Source organism: Pongo pygmaeus, chromosome 17 (assembly GCF_028885625.2).
Source record: "Pongo pygmaeus isolate AG05252 chromosome 17, NHGRI_mPonPyg2-v2.0_pri, whole genome shotgun sequence".
Classification (NCBI taxonomy): Eukaryota; Metazoa; Chordata; class Mammalia; order Primates; family Hominidae; genus Pongo; species Pongo pygmaeus.
Window position 1 is genome coordinate 27,254,228 of NC_072390.2, and position 23,504 is coordinate 27,277,731.

General features: G+C 37.7%; 1 protein-coding gene across 13 annotated transcripts in view; it reads right to left on the minus strand.

Annotated features, from left to right (window-relative positions):
* PTPRM (protein tyrosine phosphatase receptor type M) overlaps positions 1 to 23,504 on the minus strand; it is an 840,386-nt gene that overhangs the window by 475,159 nt on the left and 341,723 nt on the right. For all 13 annotated transcript variants that reach the window (XM_054460379.2, XM_054460383.2, XM_063653925.1 and 10 more), the window contains exon 4: positions 22,300 to 22,378. In XM_054460379.2, coding sequence (XP_054316354.1) covers positions 22,300 to 22,378 — 79 coding nt within the window. The remainder of the gene's footprint in view (positions 1 to 22,299; positions 22,379 to 23,504) is intronic.

The following is a 23,504-nucleotide window of genomic DNA, read 5'->3' on the forward strand; positions in this document are numbered from 1 at the left end:
AGCTGGTCAGTTCTGAGTCTGTGCTGAAGGGTTGTTAAATATTTTCAGTATGACTCCTGATGTATGTATCGCAGCAGAATTATGCTACTAAAAGGCAGTGCTATTGGCACCTAGAAAGCAGAGGCTAGAGACACTGCTAAAATGTGCAGGATAGCTCCCACGACAAAAAATTAGCAGGTGCCAAAATCTCAATAGCACCAAGGTTGAGAAACCCTAATACATATCATACATAAACAAGTTTACTGAAACATCCCCCATTATTGAACACTGAGGTTTGTTTCCATTACATATAATGCTAAGATAAAAGTTTTCATAATTAAAACCTTTATTTTTTTCATAAGTTAAACTATTAGAAATTACTAATTAAAAAATACATGCATTTTTGCCAGTTCTGAAATGGTGGCACAGAAGCAAGTTGGCTTCACTCATTCCCACAATAAATAAATAAATATACAGCACAGAGATTATCACCAGCAATACCCAAGAACTCAAATATGAGGATGAGACTATTCCAGGAGCCAGAGACATGAAAAATTTCTGAGCAGAGGGAAGAAAACCAGACTTCAATATCTGTGAAACCCCAACCCACAATCTGCCCAGCAGAAAGTATCCGGAAAATTTCCTCTGACTCATAATTTCTACATTGGAAAAAATGAGGTCAAAGTGGGTAAACAATTTCCCCACTATTTTGGATCGCCTGGCAGGAAATCTGTCCCTTCCCCAACCCAATGGAAGCATCAAAAGTGCCTGAAGGGAGAAATATCCCTAAGGACAGAGACAAAGGTAGTGGGCAGCAGGACTGCCACCCCAGCATTAGAAACTTTCTCTGTAAGTTGGCCAAAGGGATGCCAAATCAGAGTGGCTGTTAAGCAGCACCTCACTGTAGGAGAATTGTTCATCCTTTCTGCACAAACCCTTAGCCAGTCTTCCCACACTACTGGTATATCCCTTTTGGGACCTCCCAAATTCAGGGAAAGTAGCACTCTCATTGTTTACCATAACTGAGACAAACTTTGGCTTAAGGTGTCATCTAGTGCCAAAAATTAGGCAGTAACCTAGCAGAGGAAAAAAAGGGAAATCAACAGGTAAATTACAAAGAAGCTCTAAGCAAAAATGTCCAATAAAAACCAAAACAAGCCAGACTGGGAAGACTGGAATAAATAACCAACGCTTCAATGCAAAGACATAGACATACATCCACAAGAAACAAAAACAAATGAGGAACCACAGCCTCTACAAATGGACAAAGCAAGGAACCAGTGACTGACTTGAACAAGATGGTGATATGTAAACTTTATAACCAAAAACTCAAAATAGCCATTTTAAGGAAATTCACTGATCTCTAAAAAGCCACAGAAAAGCAATTCAGAAACTTATCAGAGAAACAAACAAACAAACAAAAACAGAAATCTTGAAACTAAGAAATACCTTTGCTGAATTAAAAAATTCATTAGAGGCCGGGTGTGGTGATGCATGCCTGTAATCCCAGCACTTTGAGAGGCTGAGGAGGGCAGATGACGAGGCCAGGAGATAGAGACCATCCTGGCTAACACAGTGAAACCCTGTCTCTACTAAAAATACAAAAAATTAGATGGGCATGGTGGCAGGCGCCTGTAGTCCCAGCTACTCAGGAGGCTGAGGCAGGAGAATGGCATGTACCCGGGAGGCAAAGCTTGCAGTGAGCCAAGATCACGCCACTGCACTCCAGCCTGGGCGACAGAGCAAGACTCTGCCACAAAAAAAAAAAAAAAAAAAAAATTCATTAGAGGCTCTTAACAACAGAATGGGTCAAGCAGAGGAAACAATCAGTGAATCTGAAGACAGCTATTTGAAAATTTACAGTCAGAGAGGCAAAAAGAAAAAAAATGAAAAAGAACAAAGATTGTCTACAAAATACTGAAAAATACCTCAAAATACCAAATTTAAGAATTATTGGTGCTCAAGAGGTAGCTGAGCAACAGCAAGGGGCAAAAAGCTTATTAAAAAAAATAAATTACAGAAAACTTTCCAAAACATGAAAGAGATAAATATCCAGGGACAGAAAGTTCAGAGAATACCAAACAGATTCAACTCAAATAAGGCTACCCCAAAAGATATACTGATTAGACTCTCAAAGGTCAAAGACAAAGACAGTATCCTAAAAGTGCAAAAGAAAAGAAGCAAATAACATATAAAGGAATCAGGGTTCATATGGCAACAGAACTCAATGAAAACAGGAGTTATGTATAAGAAGACGTTTTCAAAGTGTGGAAAATTTTCTTAAATTGCCATCCAAGAATACTGCAGCCACTAAAGCCATCCATAGAAAAATAAAGGTCAGATAGTCTTTCCCAGACAAACAAAAGTTGAGAAAATTCATCACTATTAGATCTATCTTACAAGAAAGGCTAAAGGGAATACTTCAATCTGAAAGGAAAAAACACTAACGTGCAACAAGAAAACATGTAAAAGTATATAAAACCCACTGATAACATTAACATACAGACAAATCCAGAATTTCTAACACTGTAGCTATGGTGTGCAATCTACTCGTAACTATTATGAAGCCCAAAAGACAAATCTATCAAAAACAGTAATAGGTATGGCAACCTGTTGAGACAGGCAATATAAAAATATGCAAATTGAAACAACATAAATTCAAAATGTGAGGGGGATGGAGTTAAAGTATAAAAGCATTTTTTTCATTTTTCTGTCCTTTTATTTGTCATCAAAGTTGTCATCTCTTTAAAATAACTTATAAGATATATTTTGTAAGCCTAATTGTAACAACAATGCAAAAACCTATAATAGATTCATTACATATAAAAAACAACAAATTAAAACATGTGACCAGAGAAAATCATTTAACTACAAAGTAGTAAGAAAGGGAGAAAGAGAAGAGCTACAAAACAACCAGAAATTAAGCAACAAAATGGCAGTAGTAAGTCTTTACTTAATAATGACATTGAATGTAAATGGAGCAAATTATCCAATTAAAAGGCATAGAGAGGCTGAACATATAAAAAACAAAGACACAATTAAATTCTTCCTACAAGAAATCCACCTCAACTATAAAGGCACACACATAGGTAAGACAAAGTGAAGTGGGTGGAAAAAGATATTCCATCTAACTGGAAAACAAAAGAGAGGAGGAGTATCTATGTTTATTTCAGATAAAACAGAGTGCAAATCAAAGACTATAAAAACAAAAATGGTAATTATATAATGATAAAGAGATTGGTTAAGAGGATAAAACAATTATAAATATTATACACCCAACACCAGAGCTCCTAAGTATATAAAGCAAACATAGATCTAAAGAGAGAGATAAACTGTAATACAGTCATAGTAGGAAACATCAACAGACCAATCATTCAGACAGAAAGTCAACAAAGAAACATTAGAGTTAAACTACATGGTATGCCAAATAGTCATAACTGATGTCTATAGAACATTTCACCCAAATGCTATGGAATACACTTTCTTTTCATTAGTACATACAAAATTAGCCAGAACAGAACATATCTTAGGCCAGAAAACAGGTCTCAATAAATTCAAAAAAGTAGAAATAATATGAAGTTATCTTTTCTGACCTCAATGGAATAAAACTAGAAATCAGTGACAAAAGGAACCTCAGAAAATACACAAACACATGGAAATTTAAAAACATGCTAGTGAACAACCAATCGAAGAAATTAAGAAGAAAATCCCATAGGTTTAGGTATGTTGTATTTCTGTTATCATTTGTTTCAATAATTTTTTAAATGACAATACTACTCAAAAATTACAAATTCAATGGAATCCCTATCAAAATACCAATGTCATTCTTAACAGAAATAGAAAATATAATGCTAAAATTTATATGGAACCAGAAATACTCCAAATAGCCAAAGCAAGCCTGAGCAAAAAGAAAAAAGCTGGAGGCATCATACTACCTGATTTCAAAATGCAGTACAAAGCTTTAGTAACCAAAACAGCATGGTACCAGCATAAAAACAGACACATAGATTAATTCAACAGAACAGAGAACCCAGTAATAAATCTATGCATTTGTAGCCAACTTGTCTTTGACAAAGTTGCCAAGAGTATACAACCGAGAAAGGGCAGTCTCTTCAATAACTGCTGCTGGGAAAACAGGAGAACCATATGCAGAAAAAGGAAACTAGCCTCCTCTGTTTCAACATCTACAGAAGTCAAATCAAAATAGACCCAAAGATTTAAATCTAGCACCTGAAGCTACGAAACTACTAAAAGAAAACACTGGTGAAACACTCCAGAACATTGGTCTGGGCAAAGAATTTTTGTGTAAGACCTCAAGAGCAACCAAAACAAAAACAGACAAATGGGACTACATTAAGCTAAAAAGCTTCTACACAGCAAAGGAAACAATCAACAAAGTGAAGGGAGCCCACTGAATGGGAGAAAATATTTGCAAACTACCCATTTGACAGAGGACTAATCATCAGAATATACAAGAAGCTCAAATAACTCAAGCAAAAATACAAATAGTCCAGTTTAAAACTGGACATTCAAGTAGCTGTCTTCAGATTCAATGATTCTTTCCTCTGCTTGACTCATTCTGTTGTTAAGTAAGAGCCTCTAATGAATTTTCTCATAAGACATGAAAATTGCCAACGGGTACAGGAAAAAAAACATTAAACCTCACTAATCATCAGAGAAATGCAAGTCAAAACAAAAATGAGCTATCACATTACTCCACTTACAATGGCTTTTATCAAAATTACAGGGAGTAAGGGATACTGGTGAGCATGTGGAGAAAGGGGAACCCTTGTATAGTGTTGGTGGGAACATAAATTAGTACAGCCCCTATGAAAAACTGCATTGAGGTTTCTCAAAAAAACTAAAAATAGAACTACCATAAGATCCAACAATTCCACTACTTGGTATATATCCAAAAGAAAGGAAATCAATATATCAAAGAGATATCTGCACTCCTATGTTTATTGCAGCACTATTCATAATTGCCAAAATATGGAGTCATCCTAAGTGTATATCAATAAATAAGTAAATAAAGAAAATGTGATACACATACACACACACACACACACACACACACACACACACACACACACACGAACACAATATCTCATATTAGATTCTGGAATATTATTCAGCCCCAAAAAAGCATGAAATCCTATTATTTGCAGCACCATGGATGGTACTGGAAGGCCTTATGTTAAGTGAAATAAGCCAAGCACAGAAAAACAAATAGAACATATTCTCACTCTTATGTCGGAGCTAAAATAGTGGATCTCATGAAGATAGAGTAGATTAATGGTTACCAAAGGCTGGAATGGATAGGGGGAGTGGGGGTGCAGAATGAAGAGAAGTTGATTAATGGGTACAAATATACACTTATTAGAAATAAAACTTAGTGCTTGAAGTTCAACAGGGTGACCACAGTTTGCAAAATCTACTGTATATTTTAAAATATCGAGAAGATAATAACAATTCAAATTTTTCCAGTATAAAGAAAAGACAATAGTTAAGGTAATGGATATCCCAATTACACTGCTTCCATTTTTACAAATTTTATACATGTATTAAATTATCACATGTACCCCCAAATATGCACTTATATTATGTATCAATAAAAATATATATATATTTTTTAGACAGAGTCTCACTCTGTCATCCAGGCTGGAGTGCAGTGGCGCGATCTGGGCTCACTGCAACCTCCACTTCCCAGATTCGCGCCATTCTCCTGCCTCAGCCTCCTGAGTAGCTGGGACTACAGGCGCCTGCCACCACGCCTGGCTAATTGTTTTTTGTATTTTTAGTAGAGATGGGGTTTCACCGTGTTAGCCAGGATGGTTGCGATCTCCTGACCTCGTGATCTGCCTGCCTTGGACTCCCAAAGTGCTGGGATTACAGGCATGAGTCACCGTGCCTGGCCAAAGATAATTTTTAAAACACACATTTTAAAAGACGTTTGACATAAATTGTCAAACTGCTTTCCATAAAAGCTTATAACAATTCACATTTTTACCATCAGGGTATGAAAGAGCTTTTTCACCACCTTTTCAAAAGTACCTTGTCATTCGCTGCAGCATGGATGTGCCTAGAGTACACACATGATGTTAAGTGATAAAAGCCAGGCACAGAAGGACAAATACCACATTCTCACTCATGTAAGAGAGATCAAAAAGTTGATCTCTGAGCTGGCAGCCAAGATGACCGAATAGGAACAGCTCCGGTCTACAGCTCCCAGCGTGAGCGATGCAGAAGACGGGTGATTTCTGCATTTCCATCTGAGCTTTGAAGAGAGCAGTGGTTCTCTCAGCACACAGCTGGAGATCTGAGAACGGGCAGACTACCTCCTCAAGTGGGTCCCTGACCTCTGACCCCTGAGCAGCCTAAATGGGAGGCACCCCCCAGTAGGGGCAGACTGACACCTCACACGGCCGGGTACTCCTCTGAGACAAAACTTCCAGAGGAACGATCAGACAGCAGCATTCGCGGTTCACGAAAATCCGCTGTTCTGCAGACACCGCTACTGACACCCAGGCAAACAGGGTCTGGAGTGGACCTCTAGCAAACTCCAACAGAACTGCAGCTGAGGGTCCTGTCTGTTAGAGGGAAAACTAACAAACAGAAAGCACATCCACACCAAAAACCCATCTGTACATCACCATCATCAAAGACCAAAAGTAGATAAAACCACAAAGATGGGGAAAAAACAGAGCAGAAAAACTGGAAACTCTAAAAAGCAGAGTGCCTCTCCTCCTCCAAAGGAATGCAGTTCCTCACCAGAAACGGAACAAAGCTGGATGGAGAATGACTTTGACGAGTTGAGAGAAGAAGGTTTCAGATGATCAAACTACTCCGAGCTACGGGAGGAAATTCAAACCAAACACAAAGAAGTTAAAAACTTTGAAAAAAATTTAGACGAATGTATAACTAGAATAACCAATACAGAGAAGTGCTTAAAGGAGCTGATGGAGCTGAAAGCCAAGGCTCAAGAACTACGTGAAGAATGCAGAAGCCTCAGGAGCCAATGCGATCAACTGGAAGAAAAGGTATCAGTGATGGAAGATGAAATGAATGAAATGAAGCGAGAAGGGAAGTTTAGAGAAAAAAGAATAAAAAGAAACGAATAAAGCCTCCAAGAAATATGGGACTATGTGAAAAGACCAAATCTGCGTCTGATTGGTGTACCTGAAAGTGACGGGGAGAATGCAACCAAGTTGGAAAACACTCTGCGGATATTATCCAGGAGAACTTCCCCAATCTGGCAAGGCAGTCCAACATTCAGATTCAGGAAATACAGAGAATGACACAAAGATACTCCTCAAGAAGAGCAACTCCAAGACACATAATTGTCAGATTCACCAAAGTTGAAGTGAAGGAAAAAATGTTAAGGGCAGCCAGAGAGAAAGGTTCGGTTACCCACAAAGAGAAGCCCATCAGACTAACAGCGGATCTCTCGGCAGAAACTCTACAAGCCAGAAGAGAGTGGGGGCCAATATTCAACATTCTTAAAGGAAAGAATTTTCAACCCAGAATTTCATATCCAGCCAAACTAAGCTTCATAAGTGAAGGAGAAATAAAATACTTTACAGAACAAGCAAATGCTGAGAGATTTTGTCACCACCAGGCCTGCCCTAAAAGAGATCCTGAAGGAAGCACTAAACATGCAAAGGAACAACTGGTACCAGCCACTGCAAAATCATGCCAAATTGTTAAGACCATCGAGGCTAGGAAGAAACTGCATCAACTAACGAGCAAAATTACCAGCTAACATCATAATGACAGGATCAAATTCACACATAACAATATTAACTTTAAATGTAAATGGACTAAATGCGCCAATTAAAAGACACAGACTGGCAAATTGGATAAAGAGTCAAGACCCATCAGTGTGCTGTATTCAGGAGACCCATCTCACGTGCAGAGACACACATAAGCTCAAAATAAAAGGATGGAGGAAGATCTACCAAGCAAAAGGAAAACAAAAAAAGGCAGGGGTTGCAATCCTAGTCTCTGATAAAACAGACTTGAAACCAACAAAGATCAAAAGAGACAAAAGCCATTACATAATGGTAAAGGGATCAATTCAACAAGAAGAGCTAACTATCCTAAATATATATGCACCCAATACAAGAGCACCCAGATTCATAAAGCAAGTCCTGAGTGGCCTACAAAGAGACTTAGACTCCCACACAATAATAATGGGACACTTTAACACCCCACTGTCAACATTAGACAGATGAACGAGACACAAAGTTAACAAGGATACCCAGGAATTGAACTCAGCTCTGCACCAAGCAGACCTAATAGACATCTACAGAACTCTCCACCCCAAATCAACAGAATATACATTTTTTTCAGCACCACACCACACCTATTCCAAAATTGACCACATAGTTGGAAGTTAAGCTCTCCTCAGCAAATGTAAAAGAACAGAAATTATAACAAACTGTCTCTCAGATCACAGTGCAATCAAACTAGAACTCAGGATTAAGAAACTCACTCAAAACCGCTCAACTACATGGAAACTGAACAACCTGCTCCTGAATGACTACTGGGTACATAACGAAATGAAGGCAGAAATAAAGATGTTCTTTGAGACCAACGAGAACAAAGACACAACATACCAGAATCTCTGGGACACATTCAAAGCAGTGTGTAGAGGGAAATTTATAGCACTAAATGCCCACAAGAGAAAGCAGGAAAGATCCAAAATTGACACCCTAACATCACAATTAAAAGAACTAGAAAAGCAAGAGCAAACACATTCAAAAGCTAGCAGAAGGCAATAAATAACTAAAATCAGAGCAGAACTGAAGGAAATAGAGACACAAAAAACCCTCAAAAAATTAATGAATCCAGGAGCTGGTTTTCTGAAAGGATCAGCAAAACTGATAGACTGCTAGCAAGACTAATAAAGAAGAAATGAGAGAAGAACCAAATAGACGCAATAAAAAATGATAAACGGTATATCACCACCAATCCCACAGAAATACAAACTACCATCAGAGAATACTACAAACACCTCTATGCAAATAAACTAGAAAATCTAGAAGAAATGGATAAATTCCTCAACACATACACCCTCCCAAGACTAAACCAGGAAGAAGTTGAATCTCTGAATAGACCAATAACAGGCTCTGAAATTGTGGCAATAATCAATAGCTCACCAACCAAAAAGAGTCCAGGACCAGATGGATTCACAGCCGAATTCTACCAGATGTACAAGGAGGAACTGGTACCATTCCTTCTGAAACTATTCCAATCAATAGGAAAAGAGGGAATCCTCCCTAACTCATTTTATGAGGCCAGCATCATCCTGATACCAAAGCCTGGCAGAGACACAACAAAAAAAGAGAATTTTAGACCAATATCCTTGATGAACATTGATGCAAAAATCCTCAATAAAATACTGGCAAACCAAATGCAGCAGCACATCAAAAAGCTTATCCACCATGATCAAGTGGGCTTCATCCCTGGGATGCAAGGCTGGTTCAATATACACAAATCAATAAATGTAATCCAGCATATAAACAGAACCAAAGACAAAAACCACATGATTATCTCAATAGATGCAGAAAAGGCCTTTGACAAAATTCAACAACCCTTCATGCTAAAATCTCTCAATAAATTAGGTATTGATAGGATGTATCTCAAAATAATAAGAGCTATCTATGACAAACCCACAGCCAATATCATAATGAATGGGCAAAAACTGGGAGCATTCCCTTTGAAAACTGGCACAAGGCAGGGATGCCCTCTCTCACCACTCCTATTCAACACAGTGTTGGAAGTTCTGGCCAGGGCAATTAGGCAGGAGAAGGAAATCAAGGGTATTCAATTAGGAAAAGAGGAAGTCGAATTGTCCCTGTTTGCAGATGACATGATTGTATATCTAGAAAACCCCACTGTCTCAGCCCAAAATCTCCTTAAGCTGATAAGCAACTTCAGCAAGGTCTCAGGTACAAAATCAATGTACAAAAATCACAAGCATTCTTATACACCAATAACAGACAGAGAGCCAAATCGTGAGTGAACTCCCATTCACAATTGCTTCAAAGAGAATAAAATACCTAGGAAAACAACTTACAAGGGATGTGAAGGACCTCTTCAAAGAGAACTACAAACCACTGCTCAAGGAAATAAAAGAGGATACAAACAAATGGAAGAACATTCCATGCTCATGGGGAGGAAGAATCTATATCATGAAAATGGCCATACTGCCCAAGGTAATTTATAGATTCAATGCCATCCCCATCAAGCTACCAATGACTTTCTTCACAGAATTGGAAAAAACTACTTTAAAGTTCATATGGAACCAAAAAAGAGCCCGCATCGCCAAGTCAATCCTAAGCCAAAAGAACAAAGCTGGAGGCATCACGCTACCTGACTTCAAACTATACTACAAGGCTACAGTAACCAAAACAGCATGGTACTGGTACCAAAACAGAGATATAGATCAATGGAACAGAACAGAGCCCTCAGAAATAACGCCGTATATCTACAACTATCTGATCTTTAACAAACCTGAGAAAAACAAGCAATGGGGAAAGGATTCCCTATTTAATAAATGGTGCTGGGAAAACTGGCTAGCCATATGTAGAAAGCTGAAACTGGATCCCTTTCTTACACCTTATACAAAAATTAATTCAAGATGGATTAAAGACTTAAACATTAGACCTAAAACCATAAAAACCCTAGAAGAAAACCTAGGCATTACCATTCAGGACATAGGCATGGGCAAGGACTTCATGTCTAAAACACCAAAAGCAATGGCAACAAAAGCCAAAATTGACAAATGGGATCTAATTAAACTCAAGAGCTTCTGCACAGCAAAAGAAACTACCATCAGAGTGAACAGGCAACCTACAAAATGGGAGAAAATTTTCTCAACCTACTCATCTGACAAAGGGCTAATATCCAGAATCTACAATGAACTCAAAGAAACTTACAAGAAAAACACAAACAACCCCGTCAAAAAGTGGGCGAAGGACATGAACAGACACTTCTCAGAAGAAGACATTTACACATGAAAAAACACATGAAACACATGAAAAACAAAAAACACATGAAAAAATGCTCACCATCACTGGCCATCAGAGAAATGCAAATCAAAATCACAATGAGATACCATCTCACACCAGTTAGAATGGCAATCATTAAAAAGTCAGGAAACAACAGGTGCTGGAGAGGATGTAGAGAAACAAGAACACTTTTACACTGTTGGTGGGACTGTAAACTAGTTCAACCATTGTGGAAGTCAGTGTGGCGATTCCTCAGGGATCTAGAACTAGAAATACCATTTGACCCAGCCATCCTATTACTGGGTATATACCCAAAGAACTATAAATCATGCTGCTATAAAGACACATGCACATGTATGTTTATTGTGGCACTATTCACAATAGCAAAGACTTGGAACCAACAACAATGACAGACTGGATTAAGAAAATGTGGCACATATACACCATGGAATACTATGCAGCCATAAAAAATGATGAGTTCATGTCCTTTGTAGGGACATGGATGAAACTGGAAATCATCATTCTCAGTAAACTATCGCAAGGACAAAAAACCAAACACCACATGTTCTCACTCATAGGTGGGAATTGAACAATGAGAACACATGGACACAGGAAGGGGAACATCACACTCTGGGGACTGTTGTGGGGTGGGGGGAAGGGGGAGGGATAGCATTAGGAGATATACCTAATGCTAAATGACGAGTTAATGGGTGCAGCACACCAGCATGGTACATGTATACATATGTAACTAACCTGCACATTGTGCACATGTACCCTAAAACTTAAAGTATAATAAAAAAAAAAAAAAGTTGATCTCAGAAGTCAAGAGTGGTTACTAAGGGGTAGGAAAAGTAGGGCATAGAGGGACAAGGAGACGTTGGCTAATGAAAACAAAATTACAGTTAGATATAAGTATTAATAAAGTTACAGTGTTTTACAGTACTGTAGGGTGACTATAATTAACAATAATTTCTTGTATATTTGCAAATACCTATTAATAGAAGAGAGGATATGGAATGTTCCCAGCACAAAAAAATGATAAATGTTTGAGGTGATAAGCTAATTAACCCTGACTTGATCATTATACATTGTATACATGTTTCAAAATATCACTCTATACCTCATATATATGTACAATTATGTATCGATTTATTTTTTGTTTTTATTATTTAAAATAAAATAACAGTTTTTTAAAAAAGAAAAGGACTCAGCTCTTTCCCCCTCTGTCTGCCATGTGAGGACACAACAAAAAAGATGGAGGTCTGCAGCCCAGAAGAGGGTCCTCACCATAACCTGACCATGTTGGCACCCTGATCTCAGACTTCCAGGCTCCAGAACTGTGAGAAGTATATTTCTGCTGTTTATTTTAAAAAATACAATAAGTACTAACTTCTATAATCTTTCTTGAGAAAGTTATAAAATGCATACACTCTGCTCTATCAGCAAACGTAAAAGTTAAAAAATAATGTGAATATGAGAATTGTCGCTGGTTCTGCTAAAGGTGTGTTCATCTATGGTACGCTCAGTTTTGGAATATCACTTTCTTTTAAAGTTTTGTATCTTAATGAATTTAAGGGGTCCAAGTGCAGTTTTGTTCCTTGGATATACTGCATAGCAATGAAGTCTGGATTTTTAGTGTACCCATCACCTGAATTGTGTACATTATTCACCATAGGTAATTTCCCATCACTCACCTCTTTCCCCGTCCCACCTTTCAGGGTCTCCAATGTCTATTATACTTTCATGTCCATATATACACATTGTTTAGCTCCCACTTGTAAGTGAAAATGTGTAGTTTTTGTTTTTCTGTTTCTAAGTTATTTCACTTAACAAAATGACTGTGAGATCAGATTTCTCCAAGAACATGAAAGTCAAACTTTCTGCTAATGGTTTAAATTTTTTCAGTAAATATTAAAAGCTTATATAATCTTCCAAGCTTTTAAGATGCCTAGATTCCCCTTGTTTAGTGCTATAAATCCTAGAACCATTTTCAGGTGGCAAGCAGCTTAAGGCTGATACTATTTTAAGATTTGGATTTCAGCACATTTGTGTTCAAGCATCAATACTTCCTTCAGTCCTTTACTATCTCTGAATATATGCAAAAGTTCTTAAACCTAAATCTTCACAAAATTTTTTTATTTGTTAAATAGAGATTTTTTAAAAGTACCTATTTCACAGTGTTGATATAAAGAATAAACAAGTTGATGAAGCCAAGGTGCTCTCTGTGCCTCATACTTAGCCCACAAAAATGTTCCTTACTATTTAAAATAACTGATCTATCACTGGAACCTGGAAAAGAGCCCAAGAAAAAGAGCGCTACAGCCAGAAAAGTGTAGATCCCATGCTGAGCTGTATGCTCTGAATCTTGCCATACTACTTTAATTGTAACATCGGGTGTATACCACCTTTAGAATAGAAATTTCAATCTATCTCATATTCAAAAAGAAACATTCTCTCTCTCTCTCCAAATTTATAGGCCCACTTGTCTCCTGGATACCCTTTCAAAATGCTATGCCAGCTTTCTTCTAAAACCTGTAGGAGATTTAAAAACTAAATATCTCCCAAGAATAACAAACAGGTTCTTAGTACAACCCTCCTATCCTCTCATTGCTTCCATATTCTGTTGCTTCTTACTAAGAAAGAATAGAGGTTTTCAGGTATTAATTGATCTCAAATAAGCCTTTGATCCCAAAGCCAAGAATTATCATTGACCAAGATACAAATCGTTTTGTAGATGTTTCATTATTATTGATTCTTCAAAGTCTGCATAAAAATACTAGCAACAAAATCAGAGAAGAGTAATTTGTGAGATCAAAGTGCAAACTGAAGTGGAACAAGAGGACTATGTCCTAACTCCCTTTTGCTTTAACTTACATTTTAATGTAATGGCATAGGTTGAAATGTACGGGATGCATGCCCAACCACCAGAATAAAAATAGTTAATATTTCTCTCTATTTGTGTAACATATCATCACAAACAAGGAAGCGAATTGCTGCCAAAAAGAACAGCCTGGTACTGCTTACTCTAACACTGAGAATCAATATATTTTGCAAACATTTTTGGAATTTAACGATGGACATACAACTAAACTTCCCCATCTAGGATATCAATCATTTTAGCCATTTAGAGGTTTACCATTAGCAGCTAACTAATTCTAGCAAGTCTATCACAATGTAGGGCCTAATAATAATAATAATAATAATAATAATGATAGCTAACATTAACTAAATTCTTAGAATGTGGTAAGCATTGTGATAAATTCTATATGTACATTAACTAATGTAATCCCTATATTTACTCAGTGAGAAAAACATTATTATTATCTTCTTATACAAATGAGATTATAGATCCAAAAACGCCAAGTAATTCCTGTGATAGAAGCAGAAAATTTTTCTCTTAACATGTTTCAGGTCAAAGTCAGTTTTGTTTTCCTTGAAAGGTAAGAATAGGCTTTAATGGAATAATTTTTCAAGTGGAAAAACAGATTCAACATTCTTATCAGAGAAAACTAAGGTAGCCACTACATATAAATAACTTTTAGAAGTCGACTATATCTTAAGAAGAATGATATTCCTTTGGAGAAGAGTCCAAATTGTGTTCCCACGTTTAAAATGAAAGGTCAATTCTGAGTCCCACACATCTCTCAACCAAAGCACATGAATCTGTCTTTATTCAGCAGAACGTAATTCCGATAACAATTCTAATTTGTGCTTTGCCACTGCTATTCTTATTTCAATCACACTATTTAATAAATCTTCATTAAAAAATCTAAATTTGGGAGTGGTAAGCAATATGTGACTACACAAATTAATAAGGAAAATACTATTTTAAAAAATAAGAATAATTTTGAATTTAGGAGGCCATATTATAAACTTTAATATTTAAAGAAATTGCTGACTTATTTTCTATTGCCCAAGTAATAATACAGGACAGTCTTGGATTTTGTATTCAATTTATCCAATATACAGCACATGGGTTTAGAAGGGCTTTATCTCTTTTTTACTGTATTATTTTGTTTTTAAATTGGCATCAAAATAATGGGGCATGATTCTGTATAATTTTAAGATTTCAGAATTCAAGGCATCATATATCCCAGTAACTTCATATAATGTTTCATTGCTACATGCCAACATATAAAAAAAGATTATACACCATGCCTAAGTGAGATGCGTTCCAGGACTGCTAGGTTGTTTTAACATCCCAAAATTAATCAATATAATATGCCAGAATATAGGATGGAAACCACATAATAATCTGATAGAGAAAAAGGATTTGCTAAAATCCAACAGCATTTCTTGATAAAAACATCCAACAAACTAGGAAGAAAAAGGAACTTTCTTCCTAAAGACAAGCATTTACAAAACACCACAGCCAACATCATGCTAAAAGACTGAAAGCTTTCCTCCTAAGATGAGGAACAAGACAAGCACTTCTGTTCTTTTCGCTTCTATTCAACATTGCACTGGAGGTTTTAGCCATGGCAAACTAGCAAGAAAAATAATAAAATTCACCTAGGTTGGAAAAATAGGAATCTGGATAACCTACTTGAAGATGACACAATTTTGTATACAGAAAATCCTATGGATCCAACAAAAAACCAATTAGAGCTAAGAAGCAAGTTCATCAAGATCTCGGGATACAAGATCAATACACAAAATCAACTGCATTTCTACAAGCTAGAAATGAACAATCCAAAAATAAAATTAAGAAAACAATTCTATTTAAAACAACTTCAAAATAAAATACTTAGGAATAAATTTAACAAATGAAGAATAGAACTTGTACTCTGAAAACTACAAAACACCATTAAAGGAAATTTTAAAAGACTTCAATAAAAGGAAAGATATCCCACATTCACAGATCACAAAGCCTGATAATGTTAAGATAGCAATAACCCCTCACCCAAACCAGTCTACAGATTCAACACAATCCCTATCAATATACCAGCTGAATTTTCTTGGCTGAAATTGATAAGCTGATTCTCAAATTCATTTGAAAGTACAAGGGATTGGCTGGGCGCAGTAGCTCACGCCTGTAATCCCAGCACTTTGGGAGGCTGAGGTGGGCGGATCATGAGGTCAGGAGATCAAGACCATCCTGGCTAACACAGTGAAACCCCGTCTCTACTAAAAATACAAAAAAAAAAAAAAATTAGCCGGGCACGGTGGCAGGCACCTGTAGTCCCAGCTACTTGAGAGGCTGAGGCAGGAGAATGGCATGAAACCCAGTAGGTGGAGGTTGAAGTGAGCAGAGATAGCGCCATTGCACTCCAGCATGGGCGACAGAGCAAGACTCTGTCTCAAAAAAAAAAAAAAAAAAAAAAAAAAGAAAGTACAAAGGATTCAGAATAGCCAAAACAATAATGAGAAAAGAACAAACTTGGAAGAACCACTGATCCAAATTTCAAAATTTACTAAAAAGTTACAGTAATCAAAATAGTATCATACTTGTAGCAGAATAGTCATGTAGATCAACTGAATAGAACTGAGGGTCCAGAAATAAGTCTTTATATTTACTAATTAATTTTCAACAAGGGTACCAAGGCAATTTAATGGGGAAAGAACAGTGTGTCAACAAATGGTGCTGGAATAACTGCATATCCATATGCAAAAGAATGAAGTTTCACCACTTTCTTACAGCATACACAAATATTAACTCAAATAGCTCACAGACCTGTAAGTAAGAATTGAAACTATAGGCCGGGCACAGTGGCTCATGCCTGTAATCCCAGCACTTTGGGAGGCTGAGGCAGGCAGAACACCTGAGGTCAAGAGTTCGAGACCAGCCTGGCCAAATTGGTGAAACCCCATCTCTACTAAAAATACAAAATTAGCCGGGCTTGGTGGCAGACAACTATAATCCCAGTTACTCAGGAGGCTGAGGCAAGAGAATCACTTAAACGTGGGAGGCGGAGGTTGCAGGGAGCCAGGATCACACCACTGCACTCCAGCCTGGGTGAGAAAGAGAGACTCCATCTCAAAAAAAAAAAAAAAAAAAAAATTGAAACTACAAAACTCTTTGGAAAAAACATAGAAAAGCTTTGTGACCTTACAGGAATTATTAGATACAACTCCAAATGGTTGTATCTAAGTGATGAAAGAAAAAACAGAAAATTGGACTTTATCAAAATTTAACCTTTGTGCTGTTAAGGATACCATCAAGAAAATGAAAAAACAACTCACAGATTGGGGGAAAATGTTTTCGAATCATATATCTGATAAGGAATTTGTATGTAGATATATAAAACCTCTTATAACTGAATAATAAAAAGATAAATAACTCAACTAAAAACGGGGAAAGGATCTGAATAGACATTTCTCCCAAACATACATATAAATGGCCAATAAGCACATGGAAAGATGCTCAACATCATTAGCCATTAGGTAATCCAAACTACAAACAGATGCCACCTGAAATCCACAAGGATGGCTATGATTTTTTTTAAAGACATAAATATTCGCAAGCATATGAAGAAATTGAAATCATACACTGCTGTTTGAAATGGAAAATGGTGCAGCCAATTTAAAAAACAATTTCACAGTTCTTCAAAATGCTAAAAACAGAGTTACAATGTGACCCAGCAATTCTACTCCTAAGTATATGTCTGAGAGCATGATACCCAAGAGAACTGATAACAAATGTTCACAGCAGCATTATTCCCAATAGCCCAAAGGTGAAACAACCTGAATGTCCATCAACTGATGCATGCTTACATAAAATGTGGTATATCCATGCAATAAAATACTATTTGGTTTTAAGAAGGAGTGAAATATTGATATACACTACAACGTGGATGAACTTTGAAACACGCTAAGTGAAAGAAGCCAGACACAAAGGGCCACATATAGTGTGACTGCATTTAAATGAATATGGAGAACAAGCAAATCTACAGGCACAACAAGCAAATTAATGGTTGCCTACGGCTAGGAGTGGCAGCCAGAGTAAGTCGGGAGAATAGGGTCTAGAGGCAAGGAACCTAAGGCCGAATCATGCTGACTTCCTGGAACTAAATCAAAAGGAAAATCCCAACCTTCCACACCCAAGTGACAAAAGGACCAGAGACTTTGCACACTGCCTCCCCCAACTTTTTCTGGGTGGTAGATGAAAAATTGAAAGTACCTCTGATTGGTCCCCTCCTGCAACCAGTCAGGCTGGTTTTGGGCCAAGTTTTCATTTTATAGGAGTATAACTTTGTAACTTCACTTCAGTCTCTGATTGTTCACTTTCTGCAACCAATCAGATGTTTGCAGAGGGTGTAACTTTGTATCTTCACTTCAGCCTCTGATTGGTCCCCTCCTATGACCAATCAGACTGACCATCGGCCAGTACTTCACTTACACAGGGTGTACACCAAGTAACCAATGGGAAACCTCTAGAGGGTATTTTAAATACCAGAAAATTCAGTCATGGGGATCTTGAGCCACTTGCTTGGGCTGCTCCCACCCTGTGGAGTGTATTTTTCATTTTCAATAAATCTCCGCTTTTGTTGCTTCATTCTTTCCTTGCTTTGTTTGTGCGTTTTGTCCAATTCTTTGTTTAAGACACCAAGAACCTGGACACCCTCCACCAGTAACAAGAGAAAATGAAGAATGACTATTCATGGGTGGTGGGTCTTTTGGGGGCATGTTGAAGATATTTTAAATTTGACTGTGGTCGTGGGTACATAACTCTGTGAATAAACTAAAAACTACTGAATTGTACACTTTAAACATGGATAAATTATGTGAGTGATATGTCAATAAATCTATTAAAATTACATATGGCTTTTAAGACATAAAAATACATTATCAGTACCACAAGGTAATAAGAGAAATACCCATATATGCACAGCTCATAATGTATTTAAGAACAGGAGACAACATTAGGAAGCTATTACAATAAAATGCTTCTTTTCTTACCAGGATTATTGAACCAAATTCCAAATATATTTTTAGTGTGCATGCCAAATGCAAAAATTATCTGTTTATTAGAAGTGGTCATATGCTAGAGAGGTGCTGATCCTGCAGAGTCATCTCCACATTTCAGGCTGATCTTGCATCTTGTTGTCACTACATTAAAGTCAATTTTATGAGCAACTGTATACTTGTATCAGAATATCTAATATTAAAAAATGTTGTAATGCCTACTCATAAACCTATATGAATTCAAATAAGAGCCTTTACAGTGAAGCAAATGAGATTCGGCAATTTTGCAGCCATTTGGAAAGCATAGTTTTAGATATAAAATATTAATGCTCCTTTAGGATTTAAATTTAATGAACATCAAAATTTCAAAATAATTCATTATGAAATCTTGATAAGAAAGCTCATAAAATATTACCTGTAAAGCTTTCATTTTAAGAACAAACTATTGCCTTCTTTAAAATCTTTATTTGCATGTTTCCCCCATTAACTTAGAGATTCAGGAAAAAATAAGCTAAGGAAGAGCTATCATCAAAACCATTTAAGGCTTTCAGTTCACAACGCTGTTGTACCATACATCACCTTGGTACAGAGCCTGTTTTGCAATTCTGTGCCCTCACAGCAGTTCCCAAAGCCAATTAGGTATTAGCACAGGTATTCTCCAAAGGAGAGAACATAAACACCATTTCTATGGCTATAGGAAGCTATCTCCTATGGGAAGAACAAAATTGCATGAGACATGTTTTAGGAAGGCACTGATAAGCATGAAGTCTTTAGGTCTTTGCTGCACACAATGACTAAAATCCAGTAAAATGGAAGGCGCTACACTTCAGGAGCTATTATGTTGGCTAGTGGCCAGATGTGGAAGATGGAGCCCAGGATATGTAATAGAAAGCCATGTGCAACCTTGACTGCAGCCACCACACCTGCACCCAGTACATCTGCCTTGCTGTGAGCTCTGCTCTAAGAAACAGGGAGGCAGACTATGTCATTAGAGTGCTCAGCACTTAGTAGGCATGCAATTACGGCTCTTATGTTTTTAACCTCCTAGTAAGAAGTGAATCAAAGTCCATGAACTTTGTGCATATTAGAAGATCTCACAGCACTTTTCTAGCTGGAGGCTATTACTCTGAGGATTTGGCTGAGTTCCAGCTCAGGTAATTGCATTCTGCTTCCTAAATTTACCCTGCTGTTTCAATTAGGTACAGCCTTGATGGTTTTCCTGCCTTTTCATGAAATGGGAGGGGACAGGGAATCTTCTTGAACGCCCTAGTTTTGCTGACAACAGAAGAAAAGACAAATGTAACATGACACAAAAGTAACACCTGCCTTTGTAATGAACGAATGATTGCTTTATGTTAACTTCAATGTTTGGCAAGCTTCAAAGCACCAAATAAAGATATCAGAGACAGCAAAACCCCTTTAGAAGGAATTAAGACACCTGTGTCATGATACCTTCATCAGGTAACAACCACACAGGCCTTCTCTATAAAGCTTAACAAAGAGGGTCCTGGTGGTCTATTCAAATCCATGCAATAAAAAGCTGAGCCACTCCTGCAAATGTTTCCATTTTTATTATTGTAGATGTAACCATTCTTTCATAATTTTGCATAGGGTCATCAGGAAAGACCCATGAAATGTATGAACTAGCCAGTTTCTCTTTAATGCCAGAGATCCTAAAAATAAAGCAGGTTATCATCCCTCAGATGGCCAAAAATTTGAAGTCTGGTAATATCAATTTTGAACAAAGATATAGGGAAAATAAAGCTACCATGCATTGCTGGTGGGAATATAAACTGGTTCAGACACTTTTCATAGCATTTTGGCAGCATCCAATAAAACTAAGAACGTCTCTGCACTACATCCCAGCAATTCAGCCTCTAAGAACACACTCCACTGAGGCTCTCAACACTGCACCAGTAGGCACATCCATAATGCTCACTGCAGCAATATTTAATTGAGAAAAACTGGGGGGAAACACTAAATGTTCATAAAATACTAGAAAAATAGAATGTACTAAATCCATATGATAGAATACCATGGATTGTGGATTGACCTAAAATATCTAACACTTAAGTAAAAAAAAAAAAAAAAAAAAAAGAATACAGAGAAATTTGTATGGCTGGAAACCATTCATTAGCATTTATAAAAGGCAATCCTTACTTTTTTGCTTTTATAAACCCACGGGGATTATGGGAAAGAGCACACACATGCACACACACACACACACACATTTGCAGTGTTCAGTTGCTCAGCACTATATGTTTCTCGGTAAAAGTTGAGGCCCAGCTCCCTTGACAGAGTGGGAAAAGCCAACAACTCACTTTCCTAGTCACACCAATTGCCAGGCATGAATGAGTGCGTGATCTAGCTCGCTCACCCTGACTATCCCCCTCAGGGCTTTGCATCTAAGGCCAAAGATGCCAAGGCCCAGAATCAGCACAGAATGTCTAGGCAAGGGTCATCTTCCACGGGTAAGGTGCACAGAGACACAGCGCCAGCTCCCCTTGTCCTCGCAGCTGGCTCCCCGGCCATAGTGATTGCTGTGGCTGCTTGCGTAGCCTCACTTTGGGGGCCTGATCATCATCTGAGTCTAGACCACCAGTGTTCTTAGGAATAGCACTGCCCTCCAATTCTCTATCAATAGGATGCCTTTTCTGCTTCAAGCAGCTACAGTCTGTTGCTGTGTGCAGACTAGACACCGTAACAGGTGCAACAACCAGCTCACCACTGTGGTGGCCCCTAGGGGGCGGGGTTTGGGGAGAAACAGATCTAGCAATCTGTACTATTTTATTTAAGGAAAAAGGTTCATATACAAATATGATAAACTGTTAGTTGTTCATAGTAGATATTTTAAAAATTGTATGTTTATCACTTGTTGTACCTTTTTTAAAGTATTAATTTTTAAAAGATGAAGAGCAGGCCATTTCTGGGGTCCCCAGGTGGTTTAGGTAGGTGTCTTTTATTTGACAGATCCCAGGCCTGTTTGCAGCTATATCATCTGAAACCATGTGATAAATACCAAGGAACTGTGCCAAAAACATACTTAGAAACAAAATGCAGATTCTCAATATTTAACTATGTGCTACTACTGAAAAGGGAATTCTAAAGACCATGGCAACAAATAAACATGTTCTTTGCAAAGATGTCTGAGCATGCCAAAGAATTCCTTGATTCCCCATTCCTGAACCAAATTTTAAAATACTTAGACTTATACAAACCATGGCATTTACATTAAGTATATGCTTTTGGATTTCTGGGCTGGCAAACCAACAATACAGGCCTGTCAGGGAACTGTCTTGGCAGGATGACCTCTTCACAGGTTTTCATCCCTTCTCTTCATTCATAATGTAAACATGCCCCCAATGATGTACCCGAATATTTACAAGTAAAGACAACTTACTACACGGATGTCCTAACACCTTCACCTCATCGATAGCGAGATAGCCTTGATGTCCAGAAGTTATCACTTCAAAAATCACCTGGAAAATTAAGAAAGATTTATATTATTTATTCATTTTGTCTTACTTTTACCAAGTATCTCCTATATATAAGACACATAATTTCATTTATTCTTTCACCAATTCATTCATTCATGTATGTAACATCTGCTAGTCAATGTCCCAGGTTCTAGACTACAAAGATAGGCAAGACCCCACCCCAGTCTTCCGGGAGGTCAATAGGTAGCGAATGGGTTAGACAGAACCCCAACTTAGAAAACCCATAGTGAAAGGATACTTCATGGGGTTGCAGGGAATGACACACACACTGTAGGAAAAGCAAGGAAGCTCACAGGATAGTGAGTTGGCACAGACGGCAACTTGTTGGTGGGTAAGCTGCTTGGGTGGGAGATGGGGACACTGAGATAGAAGAGGCTTTGGGGTTACCTCTCCAACAGTTTCAGCAAATAGAAAGGATTCCCCACCCAAAGCCAGAGTTGAGCTTGTGAGAGATCCTGAACATGAAACTAAGTCTAAAGAAGACTTTTAAGGTTGCACTGTATGTTAAACCCACTGCCATACACACATTAGGATTGTGGTTGTTTCCCTCATGAGACAACGTTAAGATTCAGATTGCTTTAGGCGACCTAAACCTTTTCTGAAGGTTCTGAAAGTAACTCTCTGACCACACTGGACCATGTGGGGTAGTAAGATTTACACAAGTGAAAAAAAATACAGTAAGTGTAATGAAAGAAGAGTGCAGCGTACTAGAAGAATATACACCTGGAGGACCTCCCATGAGGAGGTGAAATCTGTGCCAATAGCTACAGGATGAGAAGGAGCTAACAGTGTGAAGAGGACCAGGCTCAGTCCCGGGCACATGTGAAGGCCCTGAGGTGGTGGTGACCATGGCCTTCAAGGGGAGAATTGGGACCTACTGCCACAAAGGTCAGCTGTGGCCAGGCTGCAGAAGACTCCACTTTAGGACATAGACACCAGGAAAGATAGCCTATTAATAATGCCGTGAAGAGACTATGCTAACTGAAAATCAGACAATAAAGCTATGAATCAAGAGGAAAATAATATAAAAATGTCCACAATGGCAAAATCAAGAGGGCGTTAGCTCTTCCTTGATAATTGGAGAAGCAAGAGAAGAGGAAAAGGCCTA